At 42.0% G+C, this 16,557-nt stretch overlaps 1 protein-coding gene across 1 annotated transcript; it reads right to left on the bottom strand.

Moving 5' to 3' along the window:
- skor1b (SKI family transcriptional corepressor 1b) lies at window positions 1–6,326 on the bottom strand. Its single transcript, XM_061077099.1, has 7 exons — window positions 4,608–6,326; window positions 4,175–4,268; window positions 3,970–4,074; window positions 3,787–3,846; window positions 3,115–3,189; window positions 897–971; window positions 1–98 (listed from the first exon to the last, which is right to left on the bottom strand). Exons 1-7 carry the CDS (start codon window positions 6,324–6,326, stop codon window positions 1–3), a joined length of 2,226 nt encoding a protein of 741 aa, XP_060933082.1.
- Between the last annotated feature and the right edge of the window lie 10,231 nt (window positions 6,327–16,557).

The raw sequence follows: 16,557 nt of genomic DNA, 5'->3' as shown, positions 1-16,557 counted from the left end.
TCAGGGCGGCAGCAGAGGAGACTTGAAGGAGCAGGAGCCGCTGCAGTGGCGAGGAGTCAACATCTTACACGAGAAATGGTGCAACGCGTCGTGAGCTTCTATGAAGAAGGGGATATAACCATCAACCGTGAAACGTGCGCGCCAAAACAACATATGATTGACATTTTATACAAGGTGAAGGAGGGTGGATAATTGCCTCACGCACGCGTATGTGCAGGTTTAATGCGAACAGTAATGTGATCAGCTCATTCAGAACCATGCGCAAAACATTGAGAACTTTCAAAGTCTAAAGTCTGGATGTACGCCGGTTTAATGTGTGTCTGCAGAAATGTCTACATGCACCCGCGCTTATATACTTGTGCTTTCTTGGTTCAACTCAAGTGTCAAGCATGAGACATTGCAGAGCCAAGACGTAAAGGAGGAATGTGAGATGCACCGAGCAAAAATCTTAACGTCAATTTGTAATTTCAATTAGGTGACAGGCCTGTGCAAATGTGAGGTAAACACGACGCTGATTATGCTTACGAGGCTGGAAAATCCCCAATAAGACATAAACTAGTTCTGTTTTGATTTTAAGACTTTCCCCGAGTTAAATAAATTATATGTAAACAGTATATATAAGTGCAAGTGAATTCTGCAGGAAACTCGGACTGATCCGTGACGTTGCGCACACACAGAACATTTTACGCACAAACTGCCAATCATCAATCACGCCCGTAAAATGTGCCACGGCGGTTCAATCTGCGAATCGATATAGAAAGTGATGGTGTGTGTGTGTGTGTGTGTGTGTGTGTGTGTGTGTGTGTGCGTGTGCGCGTGTGTTTGTGTGTGTGTGTGTGTGTGTGTGTGTGTGCACGTGTTGTGTCCGCTCCCTCCGCTCCTGATATGTCTCTCACCTCTGACGATGTGAAGCTGCTGGACCATCTCCTCTCTGTAGGAGAGCTCCCTCTTCATCTGATCCTGGAAATTATCTGAGGGACGAATGTGAGCCACACATTTCAGTCAGTGGGATTCGGTGAGTTTCCAACATCACAACCAGCCAATACGAACCAAACTTCACTGAAGAAACGCGTTCATTTAACCAGTGCCACCAAAACGCTGAAAACAAGCCCATTTGTGAGTTTGTTGTGAATATTTAAGTGAACCTTCAAAATTTGTTGAGCTTTTATGTTCGAGAGCGTGATGACGAGATAACACTCACAGATTCACTCGCCTCTACGGGGCGCTGTTCTCAAGCTTAAAAACAGACAGACTCCAGGCCTCCTCCACACTGGCTCATGGTGTGGAGATATATTAATGAGAGCTTTAAATTGGAGATATAGGATTCAGCATGTTCAAGAAAAGAAACCTGTAATTTATCTGAAGCTCATTTATTGCTTTTTTGAGAAAAAAATATTAAAAGGAGCAATGAATTGAAATGTGTAAGTAAAAGCTGTAAAGTGTAAATCTTAAAGTTTACACATTTTTTGTTTTTACTGAAACAGATCTTTAAAAAATACCATTTCTAAATTTTTGAATTTGGTCTTGTTTACAGATCAAGATTAGACCAGATCCTAACACTCCTCACTGCCTCCTTATTAAAGTGTTATAAAAAGAATGGAATGAAACCAATGCTATAGATGGAGCACCAGTCGCACGGTGTTGTCACTCAGTTGTTATTGCATTTGTCCCAATAGTTGGTTCCAAATATCATCTATGAATTTACATAGAGAAAATGTATTTATGGGTGTGAGTCAGGTCCACACAAAGACGCATCACTTATATGTGTTAAAAAGCAATGAGACAATAATACATAAAACCCCATAATACAACTGTAAAAGCTGGTGTTAAATCATTTTTGCTAGTTTGTTAACAACTAGCAAAAATTAGATGTGCACACTTCACAGTGGCTCTATAATTTTATCATCTGAATTAGTCTTCCATGCATGGTCTTGTACAAAGGTGAGACAAGATATATATGATTTTAAACAACAGTAATATATGTAGTATATATATGTATATGAGATATTTTTGCTGCATCTCCAGTTGCTGTTATCCACACACTGGTCTGTAGTGTGTAATTTGACCCTTGACTCAAACCCACAGCGACTTGGATAATACTGTATGTGCTAATCTTCAGTAATGTAAACATTTTGTTAGAGTTTGTTAAAATCAACAAGTCTATTGTTTTACCTCTTTCTGGAGATTTGAGGTTTTTTTAAGTTAAATATAATTTTACCAACTATAGCTGTTAGGGATAAGCTGTTACTGCTTTACTCTTCTTTTTTTAAATAACACAGACTACTTTTAAAATCCATTCTGTCACTATATGTTTCTCAAAAAGCTTCCAAATCAGAGTGTGAAGAGTTGAAAGGGTGAGATTTTGGAGAAATGTTGGAGACATTACTTACTGACAAAAAAAAAGTATATTATGGACTCCATATCGTCAGCTGCTAAGGCTTCAGTTTATAAAAAGCAATATAATCTGTACCAGTTTGGAGTTTTATGTGTATCATATATATATATATATATATAAATGTTCGCTGTAACATTTCCCTCTGTGTTGACATTCTAAGAATTTTAAGATCAATTATCATATTTCATCTTCAAATCAACACTCTCCTCATTGTTCAGCATTTAGACATTTTATATTTAAAAAAAAACTGTCTATATGTACATCTAGAGTACATTTAAAACAAGTTTGTATTCACAGTATCAATGTTTATAAATTAAACTGAGCACCAAAATATCTGCTTCTCAACGTTCTTCCCCAGTGCTATTTTCTAACCATGAGTGAGTGTGTTTGGACTTAAGGTTATAATAATAATGGTCTCAAACCTGTGTTCAAATGGGTTTTGGAAACACATTCTTCGAAGGGAGTGTGTCCCTGAACCACTTAGTGTTTTTTGGATGAAGGACGCCCTTTAACAGATTTTTGCTTTGCAGAGAGAGCTCATGCATGCCACTGCTGAGGTGCATCCGGTCATGGCATGGCAAGGCCCGGATCAGGAATACGACAGAAGAAGAACACTTAACTTTGAACTGAAATACTTTAGAGGCTCTATCTATGACATCACTTTCACAGTGATAATAGCCAGAGTGGTGGATAAGGCACTGATGCAGAATCTGGCTTACCTTTCAGGTTCTGAAATTCTCGTTCCAGTCTTTTCCTCAGCTCAACCTGCTCTAACAGCTGCTTCTGGAGTTCATCTAAAAAGCAGACACAAATACAGGCTGTTTGAGGGGCAGAGGTACAGAAGTATTGTGTGTCCTTCTAGGGCGGTTTTCAATTTTTAATGACAGGGAAGAGGACATCATCATCATTAACACTGATCATTTAAAGCAGGTCTTATGGGCCTAAAGCAAAAAAAATAAACCTCCACTTCTACATTTTTTGGGACACAACAGAAACTGCTTCAAGGGGGAAAAAACTGAAATTGATGAATTGTTATATTTAATTTGAATTATTTGGTAAAATGTGAAGTTTTGCAAGTGAAACTTTGTACATGCAACCAAAGTGAGATATAAATGTGGAATTTGAAAGTGTTTTGCCCTAAGGCATTCAAATTTGAAGTAGATGAGCAATGTGGGAGGAAGTGGTTGAAATTACTTTATTAAATGGAAAGTGGCAATATCCTTTTTAAAGCTCATTTTAATTACTCCTAAAACAATTGTTGATATTGTATTAAATAAACTGGATGACGTGTAAATAAGTGTAATTTTTACTCATCCAATAGTATAATACTTATACCACTAATAATAATAATGACAATGTTATTATATCCTTTCTTCGCGTCACTGTCTTACCTTTAGCCAGACTTTCTAGATCTCTTTGTGTTGCCACAGCTCTGACTGGCGCGTCCTCGCCTGAATACACAGAAGATACATTTTATTTCTCTCTGTAAATGAAAAGTGGCGCCTCCGTGTTTTTAAACAGACTTTATAAACACGGAAATTAAGCTTATTTTCTCTGACCTCAGTGTGACTTACCGTCTTCGGGCTCCCGCTGGTTCTCCTCGCCGCTGTGTTCATGAAAAGATTTCGTTTCGATCTCCTCCACTGTGGAAGACGGTTCCTCTTTACTCGCACCATCATCTTACAGGAGAAAATGAATCGATGTGAGGTTTGCCCTCTTTTTTTCCGATTTTTAAAAAAAGATTTATTGTTACAAACGCAGAATAAAAACACGTCTAACCATTAGTTGGAAGTACTCCACTCTGGTAAGTGGCAGCTCTGAACTGATACGGACTGCTCCTTTGTTGCAGCCCAGCTCTCTCCGCTGTGAAAACCTACAGGAGAAACAATCACCACTTCTTTCAGCTCGTAAAATTACAATACGTTTAGTTAAATTATAATAATTAATTTAAATAACATCTATAATTCATAATTAAAAATGTAGTCTAAAATCGAAGGCAATACATTTTTATTTAAATGATGATTTTATGCGTTTTTCTCTGGACATGCTGCGGTTACACTGATTTACCATGAAAGACACAAGCATCCATGAGGACACGAAGATGTTCATGTGCGTAAAGATGCACACAGGCTTTAGGAAAACAAACCCACTGGAATGGAAACTTAAAAGTGAAGGGTTACAGTTTTGTGTTCCTCAGTTTGAAGCCACTCACTTCAGTGAAAGACGCGGTTATGTGTCTCTCTGAAAGCTGCTTGCTGTGCATGTCTCTGTCAGAGGACTGGGCCACCCTGCTCTCCGGCAGGCCCTTACACTCCGACTCCTTGGGCGAGACACTGCGTGCCAAGCCGGGGGGAGTCCGAGCGCACACCGAGGACGGAGGCCGGGAGTCCCCCTCGTCCTCCTCCTCCTCCTCCTCTTCCTCATCAGGTGTCTTGTTCGTCTCCACGTCCACGTCCGGCTCGCCCTCGCTGTCCACGCACGGGGACGCGGATCGGTAGCTGGAGCTCTCGCTTAAAAAGTCTGGCGACAGATAGCCGGTGCGACAGTGGCTGTACACGGCCCTGTTCCCGTAGAGCTTCGCGATGCAGTCCGCGTCTTTGATGACGGGCCTGAACGCGGACACGTAGCTGGTCTTCCGGGGAACCAGCGCCATCCCCTCCAGCGGCCTCGCCTCGTCCCCGGACTTGTCCTCCTCGTTACGCGCGGACTGCGTGCTGGAGCAGCGGTCGTTCTCCACCAGGCTGTCTTTGGAGGTGTTGGTGCTGCGGTCACTGTGCTCGGATAGGTCCATGTCGGTCTGCCTGGGGGGGCACAGCAGCTCGGGCACGGGCTTGTGCTGGGTCGGGTGGTACGGGGGCATCGGGAGCGCGCCGGCCGCGGGCCAGAACATGGGGAAGGAGTGATAGGCGCTGTCCTTGGCTGCAGGCCACAGGACGCCCGGCAGGCCCGGCTTGTTGCTCTGCTCTCCCAGGAGGCTGTCGTCTTTCTTCTGACACAGGCCGAAGGCTGGGAACCCGTATGGATGAGGGAAGAGGGGTGGTGGGATTTTTTGCAGCATCCCGAACCCTTTATTGGGCACCGGGATGACCGGGTAGCTGCGTGCGCTCGCCATGCCGCCGCGCTGGTCCTCGATGCTGATGATCTTCGCAGGGATGTCGGGGGTCTCCCGGGGACGGCTGGGTCCTTGGGACTTCATGTGGGACCTGGAGTCGGACCCACTGCCCGGCAGCGTCCGCTTCCGACTGCCCCCGTTGAACATGGCCTTCACATCCTCCCACGCGTGGAGCACATCTGTCTGGCCGCTTTTATCAGTCAATTTCAGATGTCGCCTCCACGAGTTAAAATTGGCTGCATCTGGCTGCGTGTACTTGGACTCCGGCGTGCGGTGCGAATGAAATATGAATTTATTCGGGGAGAAATACATGTTGCAATATGTGCACTTGATGCACTTGGCCCTGGAGCTGTTGTATCTGGCCGGGATGAAGCTGCCTCGACTCCCCCAGGCGCACTCGTGGGACACGTCGAAAGCAAAATTCTCTGGAAGTTTAGGCGGTGCGTGAGCCCCGAGAAACGACTTACAGAGTCTCTCCGCCTCGCGTTTGGTGATCATCCCGCAGCGCCGGGAGGAGATGGGCATGGCCCCGGCCCTGCGGAGGATCTCCAGCTGCACAGGGGTGCACTGGACGCAGGTGATGCCCAGCGCCACACGCCGGTTGTGGATCTCGTTGTAGCTGTAATTCTTCAAGAGGGTGTTGGAGATCTGGGCGAGGCAAAGTCTCTCCTGGCCGTCTATCACCAAAGACACGATGGGTATTCCGTACAGCACCGTCTGCCCCACCTGGTTGGGCTTCAGGTTGGTGCTCGGGTAGGACAGCTCCTGCTTGGAGCTGGGCGGGGAGCTGGAGTCTCGCCCCGAAGGTATGGAGTCCATGCTTGGAGGCCTGGAGGCTGGGGAGACGACGTTTGACGTGGACATGTGAGTTTTTTGACAAATTCCAACCAGCCTCAAGCAAAACTTTATAATACGCAAATTATTCAAAACACACTTTAAGCTCTTTATAGTAGTGGGTATTTATTATTTGTATAATTGTAAACACAAAAACAACACAAGTAAGTTGCCAGACAGCGTTTAACTTAAGTCCAGTATTTAAGATAAAATAAAAGCAGATCGGTATTGAGCCATAGGTTAACGTTAATGTTCAAATACAGCTAAAACTCGACTTTATTTTATTTGCCTGTAACTTTGCAATTATTAACATACAAATATCTGCAGGTTTAAGTTCTGGTTAAATTCTTGATTGCATCAGACCGTGCGTAAAAACCGTTTGAATATCAGATTGGAGTCATGGCACCTGATAGAAGAGCCTGAGACACAGCTTGGATTCTCTCTGCTTCAGTTCCTAAAACTCACCTTCAGTGTTTGCGCAGCTCCCCTCCGTCGTTCCACCACAACGCTGTGATCAGCTGAATGTCGGAGCTGGGGAGAAGTGTGATGCCTAGGTGATCTGGAGGAAGATGTTTGCTTCAGGAGTGGGACGCAGTTGTCCGCGCAGCACCGCCTCCTCCCTGCTCACTTGCCCTCCTCCGTCTCTCTCTGCTCCGCTGCCGGTGTGTGCGGATGGTGCGTGTAGCAGCAGCAGCAGCAGCAGCAGTGGCCACATGGCCTGCAGACTGTAGTACAGCCCCCTCTACGACATTTCACAGCAATCAAGTGACGGTGAAAACTTAGGGCAAGGCACTCCCACTCCCACTGGCAGTCTGCATTAACTATGGCTTCACGAGCAATGAAGATGGTTGGAGTGTTCGGTGTTGTGGCAGCCTGCAGGTGCTCACATGCGGATAAGATGCTGGAGGAAGTCAAATGATTAATTAGAAAACAGCTAAACATTTGATTTAATACAAACTATATATGCACCATATGTTGAAACATATTCTACATAAAAAAGAAAAGAAAACATCCACATCAGTCTGTCGTTACTCATTATAGCTTATTGTATGGACCGGACCTTAATGCGTTTAATTTATTCTTTTGCACTTTCCTGTTTATAAAGATGACAGTGTGAATGGATGAGGCTGCACTGGGATTTGTCTTTCCACTAAAAAATAAAAAACACAGCAGGGACCCACAGAGCCATTGTTGTGTGAGTGGACGGAGTGAGGGAGCGCAGGCGTGCGTCATGTGCTGGGTTCCCACGGATTCACCGTTTACAAGCTACAGCCTCGCCTACACGCGTCTCGACAATAACCAGCGGCACCAAAGGTCACTGTGTGTGATGTCCCCTCAGAGCCGGGAGACAGAGAGCAAGCACAGGGACAACACGCACATGCGCCACAACTGACGACCATTAAACTTTTCCCAGTCAATAAAGGTTTTGGGTTAATCATTTCCGTGCATGTGGCACATGCGCGACGCGCGGCACCGATACAATATTGATGAAGGTAACAGGACACGCGCCCCTGTTGGTCCTATTGACTCCACAGGGACTGAGCTGAGCAATAAGGACAGTTTGGCCTTAATTATTATTTTTGCATAATTACAACAACAATAATAATTACAATAATAATAATAACAGCATCTGTAAAATAATTATATAATAATAATGATAATAATAATAATAATTAATAGTATATGCATTGTTGATTAGAAAATATATGTACAATAGATCCTATATTTGGCGACTAATTTCAACGTTTAGTCTATAAAAACTGTCAATCATTTTTTTGAACAGCTGCCAAATTAAAAAAAATATAGTGGTAAGATTATTGTTGAAATGTTAATATAAAACGCTTCTTTAAATTATGTCAGATTAATTTAAAACGCAGGTAAAAAACAACAGGACTTGAGATCAATACATGTATGAATAAAAAGAAAGTTAAAACAATAAAAACAATGCAATTCAAATACATGATAGAAGTAAATGAGATAAAACATAGGACTGACTCTTAAATGTAACATTTTCTTCATTTCAATTATCTCCCATAATGATCATCGTTTTTTGCATATAGGATTAAATTCACTCATCTATAATAGATGAGATCAATGCCAAAAAATATGAAGTTTTGAAAAAAATTGATCTATTGGAGAGAAAAAGCCTGCGACAGTGAACAGAGATTCTTCCAACTCAAAGCGTCCTCTTACACCCAAAGAGCTACAAAATTCAAATTATACAGCAATCTCCTCCATCTGCCAATCTATTGATTATTGATTGGATATGGCCTGTTAAACCTGGGCTGTCACCGACACAACGTTCTTAATTAAAAGTCATTGTTACTACCAGATACATTCATTTTATTTCCACTGTGAACAATCCCTGCGGCAATTAAATTAATTAAAACGTTCAACAAAATGCAAATAAAACTTTAACATCGTCTTAACCACAACCCAACACTACTGCAGATTGATATGAAATCTGTATTTTCAAGCTCGTTCACTGTAAGGAGTGAAGTGTGACGAGTGTGTTCCAACACAACGTGGTTAAGGAAATGGGAAAAGTAGCCAAAAAAGTCAGTGAGGTCATTACCAGGCTCATATAAACTCTACCTTTTTCTTGCCAGAGAGAACGGCTCATTTAAAAGTGTGTCTGCATTAATCACAGTGCTGCATCAAAGTATGATAATCACCTGAACACTCTATTAAAATAAAAGTGCCAGCCCAGGGGAAATCTTACCTTACTCTTTAATTGTTTTGAGGTTTTGATAGGCTTTTTAATCTAAGATTAATTTATGCATTCTTAAATAACTCTACATATGATTAATAAGCTTGAAAATTAAAAGGAGACTGAAGCAATTATAACAAGTGGTTGGTCATCACCTCATTAGATGGGTTGAGAAACATGCAATTTGTGTGCGTCTGTGTGTGTGTGTGTTTGAGTGTGTGTGTGTGTTTGAGTGTGTGTGTAAGTGTGTTTGCCTGACTGGGAATCACAAAATGGAACAGTGGATGAGTGGAAAATGAGTGTTTGATGACAAAAGAGCTGGAAAAGAGCTAATTATTCAGCTTATTTCTAGTATTTGCTCTCTATGAGTGGGTGAATCGCTTTCATTTATTAGTAACTTCAGGATTTATTGCCAGTTTTAACAACGCCAATCCGAATCAGGATCAGCTTCGACTGCTCAGATCGTTCACCGCTGACCACAGCGTCGCTCCTGAATGGATCCTCAACTGCAGGCACAACAAAAGAGGAAGATCAGCTGTTTGAGAGGCCACCGGAGAGACCCAGTGAAAACACTGAGACTTGCTAAATGGTTGCTAATGTGTAAACAAGACATCACTCCTCTCCTCCTCTGATGTTTATTTGTCTCCTAAAAGCCCACCCCTGGGTCCTGACCCCCACATCCTCCACCGCTAAACGGAACATTTCTTCTCGCAGGAGGTGGTTTGCAACGTGTGTGTGTTTGAGTGGGGTGGGGGTGAGGTGGGCGAGTTGGGGGAGTTCATCACTGCATCAAATGAGGCTGAGCGCAGGGACCCTTTTGTCACAGACAGGGACTCATCTGCCAATGGTGAGCTGTGAGGTCCTGCGGGAAGGGAGGAACAAAGGTGCTAAAAGGCTGTGTGACAATGAAGGTGCTCCGAGGAGAGCCTTCAAGTGTGGGGGACACAGGCTGCACGGGACAAGCTGTGCCAATCACTCCGCAATTACTTTTTTGTGCGATCCAGGGGCCTTGTGAGGGCATTCATGGAGAGACGCAAGGACACGAGCAGCCATGGCAAGGTCCATGTCTCTGTGCGCTTTCCTCCTTACACAGAGCTGACCTGAAACTGGCGATGACAGAAATGTGTAGTAAATCACCTGCTCTTCTGTTGATTCAATTGTCAGAGAACGTGACTAGAAAACCACTGGCAAATTTACCCCCGTTTTTCCCTCTGTAAACACATCAGAGAAGAGGACGGGGATGATGAGTTTTCACATGAAGCAGGCGAAGTATTATTTGGCACACAAAGAAGTAAAATTTGTAGTAAAATGCAATGTGGTAAAGTTGTGCTTAAAGGATTGGAACAAAAGAAATGGAAAGGACAGAAATTCAACATAAAAACTGTCAATATATTGAAAGAAAAGAATAAATCATTAAGAATACAAATATCCGAGGATAATTCTCCATCCTGATTGGCTGAGGAAAGCTAATTGTTTTTCAGTCTTAAAATTAAAAATTGTAAAACTATTGCATTTTAATTTGAAAGCTTGCAGTCAATGTGCTACACTATCTGGGCATGAGATGACAACTGAGATCAATAAAAAAATCTTATTTTTCTGATTATAAAATGGAATATTACACATGAGAAATATTACACATGAGAAACATTACACATGAGAAATATCACAAATTATCAAAATTCTATTAAATGAAATGACATTTGGTTCGTAATGTGTAAAATGAGACAAGCTCAAATAAAAGCCACAGTTTTGTGGGATAAAGTAAATTCGTGTTGGCAACACAATATGTTAAACAAAGTCGACCATCATCTCATTTTGTTTGCGTTTCATTACAACTTGCTTGAAATTATATAATTAGGACAGCACAGTATGGAAAAACAACACCATATAATCATATTGTCATGATCTCATTACACTAAAAGTCAACATGATGATACTGACTTTTTCTCTTAGCCCCATCTACCACAAATTAAGGACAATACACAGGCCTCTGCTATTTCATGATGACAACTCTTACACTTAATTGTCATTACAGCGACTGACTCACTGTGTTTAGAGTATTGAGGGAGTTTAAGTTTTGCGTATCAACACTGTACGCTACAGTGTAATAAAGAAAAGATGCAGGAATTTGTCTACATCCAACCTCGAGCAGTTTCGATGGTGTAATGAGGAGTCAAGTGAGAACGGGAATTATCGTAATGATAACAAAGGTCTATGCACCATAGCTTGGGGCTGTATTGTAGGGCATTACCATAAAGATGCGATGTGCTTGTATTGCAGGGTTTTTGTGAGGGAGCAGGCCAAAGAGATAATAACTATTAGTAGATGACAGTGCTTTGTGGGATTCCAGCTGTGGAGCCCAAATTTCCATACAGATAGAATGGCTCTGGGTGGATGATATGCGTGTGTGGGGGAAGGGCTGGGTGACTGTGGCCTCATCCCGCACACACACACACACACACACACACACACACACACACACACACACACACACACACACACACACACACAGACACACGCACACACGCACACACGCACACACGCAAACACTCAGGTCTGTAAGTGGGAAGTCTCAGTGTTGGACTGTCTTGTCTCCGGTCAGACTTTGGGGTGAGACAAGAGCCTCCGGTTTGAACACTCTGCAGCTCTCTGTGGAGGAACTGTCCAGAGTACTGAAACAGTCTGTTGTTGCCCTGCTGACAGCTTTCAAAGTCAGGAGGTGTAAATAGCTCAGTGTGTGTGGTTGTGTGTGTGTGTGTGTGTGTGTGTGTGTGTGTGTGTGTGTGTGTGTGTGTGTGTGTGTGTGCGTGTGTGTGCGTGTGTGTGTGTGTGTGTGTGTGTGTGTGTGTGTGTGTGTGTGTGTGCGAACAGAGAACCAGAGATTTCCATCAAGATCACATGCAGGTGAGAGGGTGGGTGACATACTTGTCAGCACCAGGGACTCGGGCAAACAGACAAATATCCCCACTTCCAATGAGAGTAAAAAAATTTACACCTTCAAGGTTATAAACTTGAAATCACACAACACCCCCAGAAATACAAGGTCTATCCAGCGTGTATGAAAGTAAAAATGTCTACTTGACAAGACTTGCATGGAAATATCAATACCACTCTCATATCTGCATGGTGAACTATGGAAGCTTTCATCTGGGCCTTTCTATTTGGAGTTTGCATGTCTCCCTCCATGACTTCCTGTGGTTACTCAGCTCCAAAAACATGTGAGGTTGAGTGGTAACTCTAATGTCTATAAGTGTGAATGTGAGCACTGTGATAGACTGGCGACATGTCCCGCCTCCCCCACCCTGCTTCAGTCCAATGTGACCCTGGGTGATTCTTTAGATGTGCATATATATATATATATTACAATTTTCAGACCCAAGCCTTTCTCCATTGATTAAATTGGCTGCATTGGCTATCTTCATCACTTGTGAATTGGGTCTTATAGGTGATAGCTGACGGTTGATGTTGACACCTGGTTTGTTCTGTAAAGAAATACAAAGATGCATTGTGATTTTTATGAGGGCAAAGTCATTGTGCCCAGCAAAACTTTTACAAATTCATATGTTAAAATTAGAAATGCCCAAGATATTTTACTTAACCATTTTTGCACGTTTCTGTCTGTCTAGTATTTATGAAAAGCTAAGATAAACTAAGCTAAGCTAAGCACCTTCGTAGTCTAAGGACAGACATGGGAGAGGTATAACGCCTCTCAGCTAACTCTCTGTGAGAAAGTAAATGCGGGCATTTCCCAAAATGTCAAACTATACTTTTCATGTTGAAAACTGGACCTGGTTTTACATAATAATTAATTCAACTATATGTCCGCTCTATGTGAACTGGAGCATCAGCTTGTGAGAGTGTCATTATGACCCAGAAAGGACATGCAGATGTGAGGATTGAGGGCTGAGTTAGACAGAAAAAATGTGGGATTGGAAGGAAACTGTGATGAATTATCTGTGGGAGGAGGTTAAGTTAATAATAGCATTAGATAAGGTGATGGTGGTATTAAAGGAGAATTAAAGTCTAAAGTCTCCCGTGTTCCACTCGAGCAGCTGGTGTAAATAAGTCCACAAACATCTGTAAACACTGATGCACATATTTTCTACCAAACAAACACAGCTGTGTAAAACAGGGCCCCGGAGACTGGGACAGGTAAAAGAGCCGGGATCCCAGGACTGAGTCGCTTATTTGGTCGGCTTCCAGTGCTGTGACTGCTGTGTGCGTTTATGTAAGGGCGAAGCTAACAGCGAGAAGACAAAGATAGTGAGAGCAGAGAGCGTGAGGACACCAATCACCCCGTAATTATCCCCCTGGTGTGTGAACTGTCCAACTCTCCGTCCTTGATAGATTCACCTGACCCAATAACACAACACATAGCCACAATGGACTTGGAGCAGGATAAAGACAACACCATAGATCAGCAATGAGACAAAGACCTAACATCTGGGAGCTGCGGTGAAATTAAAGAACCGAAAGACCGAACCAATCCTGTTACAGCTTCCCATTAATAGCCTGGGAGCGGCTTGAGAAACGGCACAAGTGAGGTAACGCAAGATTCAATTTCATTTGATATTAAAGAAACACCCCTTGGCATCCCTCCCTCTCTCCCCCTCTCTCTCTCTCAAACTCTTTCCCTCTGCTCCTCACATCACTCTGTTACCTTAGAGTGATGTATTAAGCCATTTAAATTAACAATGGAATGGCTTATTCTAATGCGCCCATCCTGAGGAGAGCCCGGGATGTTGCTTGCTCGAGTGGGACATCAACACAAACACACACACACACACGCACACACACACACCACCTCTGAACCCCAGGCTGGGCAGCGATGCGTGTCGCTCCTTCCAGATAGCCCAAACAATCAGGCCAGCACTCCATCCAAAAGCAGACATTCATATGATGATCATGATGTGGAGAGGGTGAATAATACTGAGCCTGTCGTTACCGGACAGAGAAGCTACGGCTCCCAAAGACGAGTAAATACACGTCCTTTCTGAAGTGGAACAGAGGAAAAAGGACCAGTAAATACACAAAACTCCTATAAAAGAAAATGACTCTTTTTGGGAGTTTGAGGCAGCGCAGCACGAGCTGTGGTCTTTATGAACTCCAGCAGCAGCTTGTAAAAGCTCATATTACTTCCTCTCACACACTCTATGTCTTATACAAACGTCTAAATCATTGATGCCAAGGCCTTGGTCAGCTGAATACAAATGAGGATACAGTGGGTGCTCCATCTGTCCCTAAGGGGGTGTGCAAAAATAGGTGTGAGAAAAGCACAGTTTGATTGATGCCTCTACACTCTGAATAATGATCAGTTCAGAGGTCAAACTACTTCAGTGACATGCATTATATCATTAATTACAGACATCAATAAACAATAGGACATATGTTTAAAGTGTGCTTATGCCTTGTCTTCTCCCCGCTGGATCATTTCACAATTAGTAACTGTTACACACTTACCTTAAAAACACAGAAGAAAAATAACGCACACTCCCCAGCTATTGATCGCATTCTCAGAATAGCGCCGTCGAAAAATGTGGCGTAGTAATTACAAGTGATGAGACAAGAGCATTTCGATCTCACAGTTACATATGCAATTAAAATATTATTCATTACCTCTTAAATAAAAGCCTGGTGCTGAAATCCCATTAAATTTGGGATAATTGTGTGTGTTTAATTATAAGCCGTAGCAGGAAGGAGAGAGGGAAGGAAGGGAGGAAGTTTCTGAGAAAGTAGCAGAATGTGCCGTGACCTAGTTATGGCGGAGGAGACATTTTGTTTTAAAAGTGACCTTGCTGTGAAACCTCGGCTCAGAATAGCTCAGATAGTTTTCCACGGACTCTCGGAGCACAGACCGATTTCTTCAGCTTCTGGTTAAATGGAGCTTTAAGCAGCGAATGGGGCCATCACATCTTCAAATACTGCTGATTAAAGCTTTTCATTATAGTGAGAATATAATGCTTTAATACTGTGAAAGAGTTTACCGCCACAAAGCCACTTTTTACGGTTTGTTCTGCCGCTCAAGTGTTTATATGGTCAGATGCTGGTAGTAATGTATTAATGTACTTAAGAATAATTAAGACATAGCTGTATTTACCTAAGTACATTACAAGTAATTGTATGCTACTTCTGCTCCTCTTCATTTTAGAAGGAAATATTGAAAGCCTTTACTGAGTGACAGCTACAGCTACTTGTTACTTTGCATTTGAGATGAATAGTTTGACATTTTGTAAAATGTCTTTGCACGTTTCCTTGATGACTTAGTTGAGAAGATTGAAATATGAAATATGAAGCTACAGCCAGGAGCCTTGTTGGCTTAAAGTAGTGTATGGAACAAGTTAGCACTGTATATTAAAAACAAGAAATCACCACAGTTTTAGTAAAAAGGCTCAATTGTGTGAACTAATTTTCTCAGATGATTTGTATTATATTATATTTGTATTATATTTACAATATGTGAAGGATTTGGATTTATTTTTCTATAGTTGGCTTTAGAAATTTGATTTGATGGTAGTATAACGTATCCGTCATGCATCAGTGCAGTGCTTTTTACATTGAGGGCCACAATGAAGTATGAAAATAAGTCTTGGATTTTGTTGTGTGACACTTGACTAAGATCGACTGATTCCTTTACTGTCATCGCAACAAGTGCAACAAAACTAGTAGGAAAACGCATATGCTTTCACATAGTACAAATGGTGCTTATTTAAAGTTTTATAACGAAAAACCTATGACAAACACAAAAGACAATACAATACGAGACATAAGACAACACAATTTGAGCTGAATTCTCGCACTTGGGGTAATGTACATGTGAGAGTTGCAGCTGGTTGTCTTAAAATATATAAGAATACATCTATACTGTATAAAAAAAATTAATACATTTTGTAGATATCAGTGGGTCCTCTCTCAATATGTTAAATGAAGTGAACCAAACTATGGAATGAAAACAAAGGTAAGATACAGACTGACAATCATGGTACTATTTGTTTTGGACCAATAAGATACAGCATGTTAGCTGGTGAGCTTCAGAGGAGCTGGTTGGTGGATATTTAAGTATTTAGGCACTTTTAGGCACCCTCATATTTCCAGTCTGAGCTGCTGACAGTAGTTTCATATTAACTTCACAATCATAGTATCAAGTGAATGTGTGTATTTTCTAAAGTGTCAAGCTATTCCTGTATATGTTTACATACCCAAAGTTTTATCTGCATAGTTACAGATAAAACTCCCTCAAACTGCCATATAGCATTCAATTATAATATGCCGTTTACAGGCCCGTAGTGCTTGATAAAAGGTTTTTTTTATACTTAAAACTACATTTTGCTGAATATATTTTCAGATTTTTATTTAAGGAATTTAAAATCTATGACTTTTACTTGTTTAAATAGCCGTATTGCTATTTAAGTAACATGTCTGAATCAACCAACACATTTTTTATCTTTTATCTTTTTTTTCCCACAGATTGATTCTGGCCCGTGCATAAGTTCATGTCTAAGCTGTCTG

The sequence above is a fragment of the Limanda limanda genome, chromosome 8 (genome assembly GCF_963576545.1).
Source record: "Limanda limanda chromosome 8, fLimLim1.1, whole genome shotgun sequence".
Classification (NCBI taxonomy): Eukaryota; Metazoa; Chordata; class Actinopteri; order Pleuronectiformes; family Pleuronectidae; genus Limanda; species Limanda limanda.
The sequence above is the reverse complement of the archived record's forward strand: the minus strand, read 5'-3'. Positions and strand labels throughout refer to the sequence as shown.